Source organism: Sus scrofa, chromosome 2 (genome assembly GCF_054392235.1).
Source record: "Sus scrofa isolate SSC_HxYL_T2T_F1_AM1 chromosome 2, Sscrofa_HxYL_maternal_Yorkshire_Landrace_v2.0, whole genome shotgun sequence".
NCBI lineage: Eukaryota > Metazoa > Chordata > Mammalia > Artiodactyla > Suidae > Sus > Sus scrofa.
The window spans coordinates 101,653,960-101,665,997 of record NC_139384.1 but is presented as its reverse complement, the minus strand read 5'-3'; the positions used below and the strand labels follow the sequence as shown (position 1 = coordinate 101,665,997).

Here is a 12,038-nt window from a genome sequence, read left to right as displayed (position 1 = left end):
GTGAATCAAACCAATCCAAATTTATTAATGCTTAAAGCGCATGCATTTGCAGTCAAATGCTCTACCCCTGAGCTATACCCCCAAAGCGCACACATTTAATGGTCCATGAGAATGTTTTGGTAAACTGAAAAATAGAGCAAATACATGAATAATCTTTTTTTTTTTTTTTTTTTTTTTTTTTTTGGTCTTTTTGTCTTTTTAGGGCGGCACCTACAGCATATGGAAGTTCCCAGGCTAGGGGTCGACTTGGAGCTGTAATTGCTGGCCACAACCACAGCCACAGCAATGCCAGATCTGAGCCTCATCTGCGACCTACACCACAGCTCACGGCAACACCGGATCCTTGACCTACTGAGCAAGGCTAGGGATGGAACCCGCAACCTCATGGTTTCTAGTCGGATTTGTTCCCGCTGTGCCACGATGGGAACTCCCTTGAATAATCTTGAATAAACTGTACTCAGGCTATGGTGAAGAAGATATTCTTTATGCTAAAATAGACTACACATGAGTAATGACTGACATATCTTTGTCTGCCAGATTCAGTGTCTTCTTCCTCTGGATGATGTTGACTAAATGTAAAAATGTCTGCATCTTGGTCTTCCCCCTTTCTGTAATCCATAAGACCACCTGCCTTCTCTTTCTTTCTTTAGACTGAGGAGAATATAGCTGATACGACTCTAATTCTTCTTCACATCAACTGTATACATTAGGATATCTCTAAATCTCCTTAAACACATACTTACAGACTCTAATCTTTTAGTCTGAAAAACCTCTAAATTTTTTAATCATATAACAAGGTATAGCTAATTGCCCTGAAGTGGCTAAATACTTTTCAGCTTGTGGGATGCCTGAGGGGCAGCTTACTCCTAATTTTGTGGGATAGGACTCATCCCAAAGAAAGGAGGAGATGTAGAAGCGCCAGTGAGGTGATACTGGAAGGGAGGGATGATTCTGAACACAATTTGTCACCTAGATTATGTCCTGGCCCAGCTCTCCAGACTCATGGCCAAATGTATGGTGGATAAAATTTGAATGGAAGAACAAGTAAAAGTTAAAAAGCTATTTTTTTTTCCCTTTAGATCTTTCTGGAGCATTAACAGCATCAGGTGGATGGGCACCAGGGGTGGCACTGATGGTGGGTGACAACCTCACTGGCAATGAAATTAGCAACATTGGCATGAGCAGTGTTTGCTGCAGCTGTGGCTGCTTGTCATGTCCTTGACAGTGGCCATAGTTACACTTGGTATAGATCTAGTGACATCTTTTTCTGCAGGCAGGAGTAGTTTTGGTCTGGAAAGCAGTGGTGGCAGCAGAAGCAGCTGCACTGGTGTTTTTGGTGGGAGGCACAGCTGCTACTGTTGGCATCAGCTGCAGTCAGGGTTTCATCACAAGGAATCAAGACAAAAGAGGGAGAGGATTCAGACAGGCTGTGGTAGTCAAGAGGCTTAGTTCTTTGAGCACGTGGGAGAAACCCTCCAGGAAATGCAAGCTCCATTCGTTCAAAAAGAGCACTCCCTTCTGGGCACAAAATGATGGACTTTGACAAATGCTATTTGGCCATTGGTGTCCTCTCCCCTGACTGGTATGATGTGAGGGAGATAGGTCATATAACACACTCACCAGCATCTATACCTTCCTGGCTAGAGTCACTCACTGCAGTATTTGAGTGGGAAAGGCCACATGTGCTGCTTTGCGCTCCGTTCCGTGGTGTTCTGTCATTTCAATGACCAGGGTCACGTCCTGTGTTTGCGACAGTACTAGTGTGGACCTCTTTAGTGAAGCGTGAATAACGATCGAAAACTTTCCCATACTAACTAGGCCCTTCCACTCTGAAGGCCTGCCACATGCATGACATCTTTCTGAGAAAAGCAGCTGCAGGGGGATTCCCTGGGCATGGAGCCTCATGTTTGCTGCCAGGTGACCCTGCCCTGGTCAACCGGGCCAGGGACTGAAGCCTGATACAAAGGCGGTCCATTTAGAGGCTACTACAAAAGCATTTGAGTAAGGATGGTGACAGGCTGAACTAATCAGATTCTCTCTCTGGGTGAATTTGAATGCCAGATATCCAGAGAGATTTGGCAGAGTAGAAAGGCATGGGATGAGGGAAAAAGAAGGCAATAGAGAGATGCCATGTACCAGGAGTAAGAAGATGCTGACAGACAGAGTAGGAGTAGAGAGCAGTGGTCAGAGTTGTGAAGTAGTCTCAGGAGACATGAAAGTGGAAATGACTTGAGAACTCCTAGGAGGATGTATGAGAGTAGGAAGCATTATATTCTGATGCCATTTTCGATTCTATTCTAGTTCCTTGAGGCCTGAATAGGCAGCTGCTATAGTAAAACTTCAAATAGTTTATGAGTGGAAATAAAAAAAACCACAGTAAAGTCAAGAGAGAAAGTTTTTGAGTGGCAGATAATTTACCATACAAATGATTTCTTAGAAAATGCGTGCTTTTGCTTCTTTGTTTACTTGCTTTGCTTATGCAGCAAAATAGTCACAGGTAGGACAGCTAACCCATGGTTCAAAATATGTGATATATGCCAATATAAAACTCATTTTTTTCTTATTCCTATTTCAGTGGGCATCCTTATATTTAACTCCCATCTCAAGTTTCTCTGTTCCTTGTAAACTGAATGAGCTTCAAGAGTCCTCATTTGGCCATGTAGCTTTAAAATAAAAGGCAATAACCTGAGGATTTTGATTGGGTCTCTGCTCAGACCAACCTAAAAGAACATAAGGTAAAGGAGAAGAGGAAGGGGAATGGATGATAAGTTTGTGTCGTCGCCTAAAAACTGTGTATATAAACACTTTTTTTTTTTTTTTGTCTTTTTAGTTCTGCACCTGCAGCATATGGGGGTTCCCAGGCTAGGAGTTGAATCAGAGTTGTAGCCACCAGCCTACACCACAGCCACAGCAACGCCAGATCTGAGCCGCGAATGCGACCCACCGCAGCCTATGGATTCTTAACCCACTAAGCAAGGCCAGGGATCGAACCTGCATCCTCATGGATACTAGTCAGATTCGTTTCCATTGAGCCACAACAGGAACTACTGTATAGACACATTTGAATAAATTTTCTGAAGTTACAAAGAGCAACCTGCAGGAAAAAAAAAAAATCAGTCTTCGAGAGCCCACCTCCCAATTTGTAATGTGAATTTTCTTCCTCTCTCTTACATCTAACTGCCTCCTCTTTTCTCTAACCACACCTCGTACCTTACAATTCCTATTCAGAGAGGCTTATGATCCAAAAAGGTGTTAATAGATCAAGACAACACACTGACACCTTTCAGACCTTCCCTGGGGAAAAGCAGTGTAAAAATAGAACAAACCACCAACTGTGTTCACAAACTCTAATTTACCATGAGGCCAGATGTTAAGCATTAAAGGTCAGAATGGTTTCTGGTGATCTTCACAGAAACAAAATACCTATAGCGTTTAATAGACTTGCATTGAAAGAGCAGGCCTTTACATATTGTCATTCTCTTAGCTGCTAAAAATGCTATTTCTGTAAAGTCAAAGTTTAAAACAATTCTTGCCCAAAGGATTCTTAAGTAAATAATAAGCAAGTAAGAGTCATCAATAAAATCCTGAGGGGAAAGAAAAAGAGTAATTAGTGGTCTTTGACTTGGAATATACTGAATTGTATTATAAAGCTACAGCAATGAAAACCGTGTGGTTTGGGTGAAAACCTTGTATCTAAGATATTTTTGCATAATCACATCAAAATGATCCCACAAAAGTTTAATTTTTTATTTCCAGGAAATCTATAACAAAGACATCCTGACCATCATTCTATCTCTAACCCTTACACCAAAAATGGAGAACTTTAATTTGATAGTGCTATACTGTTGGGATTTTAAAAACTGTATGTGGGAGTTCCCTTGTGGCTCAGCAAAAATGAATCTGACTAGTATCCATGAGGATGCAGGTTCGATCCCTGGCCTCAGTCAGTGGGTTAAGGATCCAGTGTTGTTGTGAACTGTGGTGTAGGTCCCAGACAAGGCTCAGATCCTGCATTGCTATGGCTGAGGCTTAGACCAGCGGCTATAGCTCTGATTCAACTCCTAGCTTGGGAACCTCCATATGCTGCAGGTATGGCCCTAAAAAGCAAATAACAATAACAGTAATAATAATAATGTAAAAATTGTATATGCCATAACTTTACAGTCTATCTATTCAATAAAATATTTCAAAAGCCTGTTATAAGCCAGCCTCCAAAAATATATTTCTCTTATTCTTCCTAATTATGTTTACAAATTTCATATAATTCACATATATCATTGAGAGCACTGAATAAATATTAATGTTAGGTCTGAGTATCCTGGGTTCTCAGACCTACTCTCTGATAGTATCTATTTTATGTTGATTTAAATAGATCTAGAATTATGAGGAAGTCTACAGAAATAGAGGTATATAACTTTAGATCTTCAAATAAGAGCAATTAGTAAACAGTAACTTATTGAATATACATGAATAAGACCATAGTAAAGAGATGAATGAAAGTATTGCAAGGCAGACCTCTTAATACAGAAATGGTTTCTCAGAAAATGCACAAACTTTTTGCTTAGTATGCTTACGTGATGAAGTACTCACAGCTAGAACAAATAACCTATACTTTAAAATATGTACCAATATAAAACTTTTTGTTATTTCCTTCTTGGTTATGAGGTAAGGCCACATCCTGGTTGATGAAAGTGGGTTTTTCCTACTCTCAGTAATCGGGGGAAATGGTTACTATTGGAGCAGAAGTGAGTCATGGAGACGTTTCATTAGTGAGTGTGGGAATGTGAAGAGGGAGGGTATGACAATGGAGGTGGTGATCTCTCCCTGGCCTAAAAAGACAGTCAAGGAGCAATTGGGGCATTGCAGTTCCATATTTTGCATGGGCATAATTACTATAGCAAGAAAACTAGTGTATTTATTAGGTGGGCAGCCCCTTGGTAGCAAGTCAGGGTCAACCATCATGGAGTCTCCTAGTCCTAGAGGATGTGTCTGAATTTCACACAAACAGCCAGGAATGACAGGAGATTTTGTAAGAACCCTGTTCTCTCTCTGGGCTGGAGTGAGGCATCAACAGGGGACATCAGAACAGAACAGCAGGGCCCAGGGATGGCTCAGGAATTTGGTGAGGGTGTCTGTCATACCACTCGAGGATGAGTTACCCATGGAATGGTGGCTTTTTAGGCCATATAGAAACACTCTCACTTCAAAACAGTCGTGTCAGTGCAGGCACACCAAAATGACTGCTGCTAAAGCATAGTGTCAAAATCTCCTATCCTGACAGGAAAATGGAACAGAATAGGTAAAGTTTTACTTTGATTGGGTTTTGGCCACATAATTTTTTTTTTTTTTTTTTGGTCTTTTGTCCTTTTAGGGCCACACTTGTGGCATATGGAAGTTCCCAGTCTAGGGGTTGAATGAGAGCTGAAACTGCTGGTCTACACCACAGCAACACAGGAGCCAAGTTGCGTCTGTGACTTACAGCTCATGGCAATACCCAATCCTAACCCACTGGTTGAGGCCAGGGATAGAACCTGTGTCCTCATGGATGCTAGTTGGGTTCATTAACCACTGAGCCATGACGGGAACTCCATAATTCTTTATTCTAATAAAATCTTACACATTAGCCCAAATATCTGGGAAAAAATAAAAACCAGTCTAGTAAAAGGAGGACTGGGAGACCCAGAACCTCCAGCTCTACAGCAGATGGATCCACTTCCTGTCCACTCCACACCCTCCTTCCCATAGCACATCTCAATAGACCTCTCAGAGTCAAAATGGAAAAACAAAAAACAAACAAAAAAAAAACAAAACAGAGTAGCTGAGTCTACAAAACACCAACAAATATTTGGGAATTTTCTGTGTAATCTAATCAGGAGAAGAAAATGGAAAGCGAATAAATAAATAAGGAGGGGGAGATAGGGAAAAATCTGGAAGAAGTTTCATCAATATGTTACTTGTGGTGTTTTTTTTTTTTTTTTTTTTTTTTGTCTTTTTAGGGTCACCCCCTTGGCATATGGAGGTTCCCAGGCTTAGGGTCGAATCAGAGCCACAGCTGCTGTCCTACACCACAGCCACAGCAACTCAGGATCCGAGTCTCGAATCTCGTCAGCTACCTGCAACACAGCTCACGGCAATGCTGGGTCCTTAACACACTAAACAAGGCCAGGGATGGAAACCACGTCCTCACAGATACGAGTCGGGGGGTTGGTTACAGCTGAGCCACAATGGGAACTCCTTATGGAGATTCTCTGATGATGAGATTATCAGCAATATTTTTCCACTTTTGGCTTTCTGTCTTTCCATATTGTTGACACAGTTGATAGTACAGATACTGCCTTTGTTTAAGAGAAAAAAATAAAAGGAACTTGAATTAAAATCTAAACAAGCTAATGAGGAACACAGCAACAGCTCGTAGTGCATTTTATTTTTACTGCACACCAAGAGGGAAAAGTAGACAAAAGAAAAGCCAGAGTGTAAAGTGAGTCAGATTGAGGCAAATCTCAGAGCTCCTTAGTGACTCAGAAGTGAGAGAGATGGTTCTGAGTGAGAATGAAATCAGCAGCTAACATTTGTCTCCCATTTGCTCATTCTTGCTCACAGAGCCCTCAGCATCCAGGGCAGACAAAGGGCTATCACTGTTGGTGACAGGCTGTTTGTCAGCCTGATCTCTGTGGAAACAAGGTGAAATGGGAATGAGCCTATTTTACTATTTAGGCTCCAAATGCATCAGAAGTGAGAAGCCCTGTGTTGTGTCTAGATATTACTTTCTGTCAAGGCCATTCTTTGGTAAGCACTTTCTCTTTTGATGACTAAAATTTTTTCAATTTTGAATTGCCTGTTTTTTTTTGTTGTTGTTTTTTTTTTTTCCCCCTCTTCTCTGCAAACTACTCAGGGAGGGAATGAAAAGCCAAGTCATCTATTTATTTCCCTTTTTAAACTGGAAAGCACATATTGCAAAATTATCCTGCAGTTGTTCTCCTAGACACCAAGTTACAGAAAAAATGGAAGTCGTTAGAGGCAGTCAACTTTCTAATTTTTCAGTGTTTGTGGAATTTAACTGCACATTGGTGCTTTCACCATCAAATTCTCCCCCAAATATATTCTCAGAGCAGAGGGAAGTGATGTTTCACATCAGTTTCTTTTCTGCAGCTCTCACACTATTGCAGGTCAGGTGGTTCAACAGGAGAGCTGGCAAGTTGCAGCCCCTGGCTCTGGGGAAAGAGTCTCTGGGCTTTGGGGCAGTAGCGGGAAATTGTTCTTCCTGCCAAAGGGGAATTGAAAAATCCCTGGGTCTGTCCACTGAGATTCCACATTGGGTCAGAGAGAAGAGCTCCCTAGCTGGAGAGAAAGAAAGCCTCCAGCACAGTCAAGCAGGCTGTCAAGATTCTGTTGAACATGAAGGAGATAAGTAGAGCTTTTTATAGAAGTCTATGGATCCAACTCAGTATTTAAGACCATTTTTAGTGCAGACAAAGCCTAAGAGCTCCCTGACTATAATCATTAGGGTGTAAAGTGAAAGGCGGACATGTAGCTTGGGATCCACACGGGATTCCCCAGAATTTAGAAGACATCCCAGCTGGGCCAGTCCCCTTCCCATGCACATTCTGGCTAAGAATCAACATTTCCTTGAGGAGCAGGATCTAGGGGGCTCATCTCAGAACTCACTGCCCATCTTTTGAAGCCTGTTTACTAAGCTGCATGTTCTCACACTGCTGCTTTAAGGATTTCCAGCCAACATGTCCTGCAATGGCTGTAAAGTTTCTGCAGGTCTTGTAAAAATAAGATAGCAAGGGCTCCTCTTCTGAAGTACTGACTTTGTGAAGGTATTTTACAATCTTTTCTCCTAAAGATAATAGTCCTTCAAAGTCCCTATTTTTTTTAGGACCAGGATTAGCATGGTGAGGCAGATGATGAATTTACTACAGGAGCGAAATTTAAGGGGTTCATCAAAATCTAAGTACCCCCCCAAAAACAGTATTTTAATGTAATTTTTTAAAAAAATGAAAATGAGGAGTTCCCTTGTGGCTCAATGGGTTAAGGATCCAGTATTTTCATTGCAGAGGCTAGAGTCACTGCTGTGGTGTGGGTTTGGTCCCAGGCCTGGGAACTTCTGCATGCTGAGGGTATGGCCAAAAAAAAAATATATATATATATATATATATATATATATATATATATATATATATATGAAATGATTACCCAAACTCCATGAAGAATAAAACATAATTTGAAATAAAAATGAGCTGTGTGTTTTACAACCCTGTACTATTACCCAACAGCACGTCTCCCACTAGCAGTTGATTAGGGTTGGTAATGGTGTAAGCGCAGATTGGGCAACGCAGAGCTTTATATAAAGGCACGGTTTTTCACTGGAGTTTTTCTACTTGATTCAAAATAGGAGACAGTATTTTGATACATATAGAGAAGAAGGTATATTCTTCCTTTGTTTCAGGCCCCAACATGGCTCAACAGGCTACTACATATTATTTTCCTAAATTTACACATTTCCCTAAATTTAGAGGCAGGAGCTAACCTGCCCAGGGTCATGTGAACTCGTGAGTTTTTGCCTGGGGTTCCGTCCCAGCAGCTTGCCCTGCTGAACATGCTGCATCACACAGACTGTGGCTCTGCAGGGACAACATTCTTTCATGTTATGTTAAATGTTTCTGGCTCCCCAGGGGGCAAAACCATGTAAGCAGCATGTCTGTCTGGGATGTACAGAGCTTTGCATGGGTATGTCTGGCTCCAGGTGTGACTTGGAAGAAGCTGGACAAGACCTGGATCACAGGTGCCTCATTCTCCTCCAGCACAAGTCCTTTTGCCTTGATGCCTCATAAAAGTGAAATTTTGGTTTTCTTTACATAATATGCCATGATGTGAAAAAGGTCAGAAGATCCCACATGCTGTCAGATCCAAGCTCATTTCTACTTGGGAGTTCTAATTCTCTTTCATTCTCTCTGTACTGACCTCCTACCCTATCTCAGGAAAGGTTAGAACAGCGATGCTGTAACTTAGTCATTTGAAGCTAGTAATTTCAATAATTTTGACATAATTAAGAGCTTCCTCATTCCATCACCTCTTGTATTAGCAGTGTAAGAGTCTATCTCTCCCACTGAAATGTGCAATTCCTTGAGTGGTTGGACCTTGTGTCACTACATGGTGTATCTTTTTCCTTTCCTGCTTCAACTCTAGAGTCTAGCACAGTGCTTTGCATGCATCAGCGCTTAATAAATGCTAATCGGAGTGAGAATTAGAATATGAAAATGTTTTGTTGTGTCCTCCTAAGGGAATATGTTGGGAACATGCAAGCACATACAGAGCTATTCAGAATTCTTCAAATAAGCTCATGATCCAGTCAACTGCTCATTGTTACCATCTGTGCATTCACTCCTTCAAATATAATCATTTTGCCATAAGCGTGTATGACTTAGATACCACAAAAAATAAAAGAGCAGTTTTAAGTCCCAAACTCAAAACTGGGCAATTTAGTTGTTAAAACTATTATTCAACTGATAGTTGCTTTTCATTCAGGCGCCCAACTGAGAGAGGAGGCCCACAGTATAATTCACTAGAAGAAGTTCCCCTTCAAAATTTATTAGTGGAAATTTAGGACATTGCTTGAAGTTATTTTATAAAATTCCGGCATGCTTTCTTTCTTTTTTTTAAAAGAACTTTTTATTTATTATTATTTATTTATTTTTTGTCTTTTGAGGGACGTACCCGCAGCATATGGAGGTTCCCAGACTAGGGGTCTAATCAGACGTGTAATTGCTGGCCTGTGCCAGAGCCACAACAACTCGGGATCCGAGCCGCCTCTGCGACCCACACCATAGCTCATGGCAACGCTGGATCCTTAACCCACTGAGCGAGGCCAGGGATCGAACCTGCAACCTCGAGGTTCCTAGTTGGATTCGTTAACCACTGCGCCACGCCACGATGGGAAGTCCAATTCTGGCATGCTTTCTAACTCCATTTCTGGGAAGTTGTGCTATCTAGTAAACATAAACCAGCTTGAGGATTAATTTACTTATAGGAGGTGTGGGGGGGAGGTGGCTGTATTATTAGGTCCGCCCAGTAGGGCTTTTTGGTTTTCTTTTGTTTTTAAAACCAAGACTCTCTCTTCTTGAATACTTCTGTGGGAAATGTGTTGCTTGGCAACCCCCCCCCCACACACACATCCTCACCCTCTGCATTGACTGGGGGCCATTTACTCTCAGAGAAACCACCAGGAGGAAGCTGCCTGTGAGGGAGATGAGCTGTCAGCAACACTGCACTCAGAGGACTGCCCTTGCAGAGAGCTGCAAGCAGACAAACCAGAACTCCAGAGCCCCTGGTCTCCTGGCTCATTTGAATTTGTCCTCTAGTCTGTTACATATTTTTTTCACACGTATAATCGTTTGTTTGCAGTCTGGAAATATAAAACCAGTCAAGAAACAGAGGCCAGAGTATTGGTAAGAAACTTCTAATCCACATTTAATATCTCACAATGTGTGTGGTAAGCAACTGAGTGATTTATCCTGTTCTCCTCTGTCTGCGTCTCAAGTTCTGTGTACTTCCCTTTGGATGGAAGTCATCTGTTGTTCTGCTCACAGCGTGTTAGGAGTGTTTGAAATTCAATGCGACTGGAGTGGAAACACCTTTTTCATTGTTTCTCTTTTCCTTGTGATTTTCTACTGATTTTCACCCAGAGATTAGGTTTAAAATAGCAAAGAGGAATAATTCTGGGGAAAAAAAAGAAGTTGAACAATGGAGGCAAACAGTGTGGGTTTATTGCGAAAGGGGAAAAATATCTTACAAGTATTGTCTCATCTGGTGGTCACAACAATCCACTGAAGACCCGTGTGTGTATGTGTGTGTGTGTGTGTGTGTGTGTGTGTGTGTGTGTGTGTGTGTGTGTGTGTTGGGAGCAAGGTCCTATTATTATCTCCATTTTGCAGATTAGTACCTGCAACTCAGAGATGTAAAGTAACCTTTGAGGTCACACAGCTGGTGATTTTCAGGGCTAGGAATGAGGCCAGGCAATCTTAAATCACTATCCTGTACCATATTGCTGAAATAGCTTTAAATTACTCAGTTCAGGGAAAGGGAAGTTGCCTACATCATTAATGCATGTCGATTATGCTCAGATGGTAAAATCGAAATAACTCAAATGATCTCTTGGAAAGATACTCACACTAAGAGAGCATCTGCCTGGTGTTCGTCTCCAAGAGAACGTGAATCAGTGAGAAGGTTAAAACATCCCTGCTTTGCTATTGTAACAGTACAACATGACATTATGGCATAATTCTGGGCCATCGGAATTTTCCCTGGATAATTATAAAGCTCTGCTTGTTCAGACAACCTGGGTTTATTGGTCCCTGGGAGGGAGACAAGAAAAAGGAGGGGAAAGGTTGCAGAGATGGTGTGAAAGGACCTTGGGGAAAGGGACCAATCAGAGCTGCTCTCCGTGCTGGTAGAAATGAGCCCTGCTCCTCTTTTGTTCCTGCTCCAAGTTATTTGGCATCCTTTTCTTCTCTCTTCTTGATTCTATTACACTCCCTTGGGGCAGAATGATAGTCACAACAGCCAATTAGGGGGACACTGAAGGAAGAAGGGTCCCCAGTGACAGCTCCTTCTCTGTCCACAGAGAAACAATCACCTCCCTGGAAGTGGTTGTAATTGCCCTGCTTCTTTCTTCTTTCCAGCCTCCCCATCCCTGCCCTCTCAATCAAGCTCCTTGGCCTAAAGCTAGTGAATTACAGGGACCAGAACAGCATGAATAGGCTCCATGCAGGTGGTTTGAATTAACTTGCAGGCAAACCCAAGCCTCCTTCTGGGATCAGCTAGCGTTCATCCCCAAGCCCCGCAAGCACCAGAGTGTTTCTCAAGGTGTGCACTTGGACCACCTGCATCAGGCTCACGTAGGAGCTGGTTAAAAAGGTAGATTCCTGGGAGCCTCTGAGTCAGAAGCTTTTAGGGTGAGGCTGGGAAAGCAGCATTTTTAAAAAGCACCCCTGGTAATTCTTGAATACATATAGTTTGAAAACCACTGCCCTACT

The 12,038-nt window shown here is 42.0% G+C and overlaps 1 protein-coding gene across 12 annotated transcripts in view; it reads left to right on the top strand.

Annotated features, from left to right (window-relative positions):
• Positions 1–12,038, top strand: part of LOC146405618 (uncharacterized) — a 168,211-nt gene that overhangs the window by 52,892 nt on the left and 103,281 nt on the right. For 10 of the 12 annotated variants that reach the window (XR_014838198.1, XR_014838197.1, XR_014838190.1 and 7 more), the window contains exon 1: positions 10,202–10,451. The exons of the other annotated variants lie outside the window; for them this stretch is intronic. Coding sequence is in view for 1 of the 10 variants with exons in the window: in XM_085013996.1 (XP_084870122.1) it covers positions 10,252–10,451 (200 nt within the window). In the remaining 9 variants the exon portion in view is untranslated. Of the gene's footprint in view, positions 1–10,201; positions 10,452–12,038 lie in introns of those variants that run through there. 12 annotated transcript variants of the gene reach the window in all.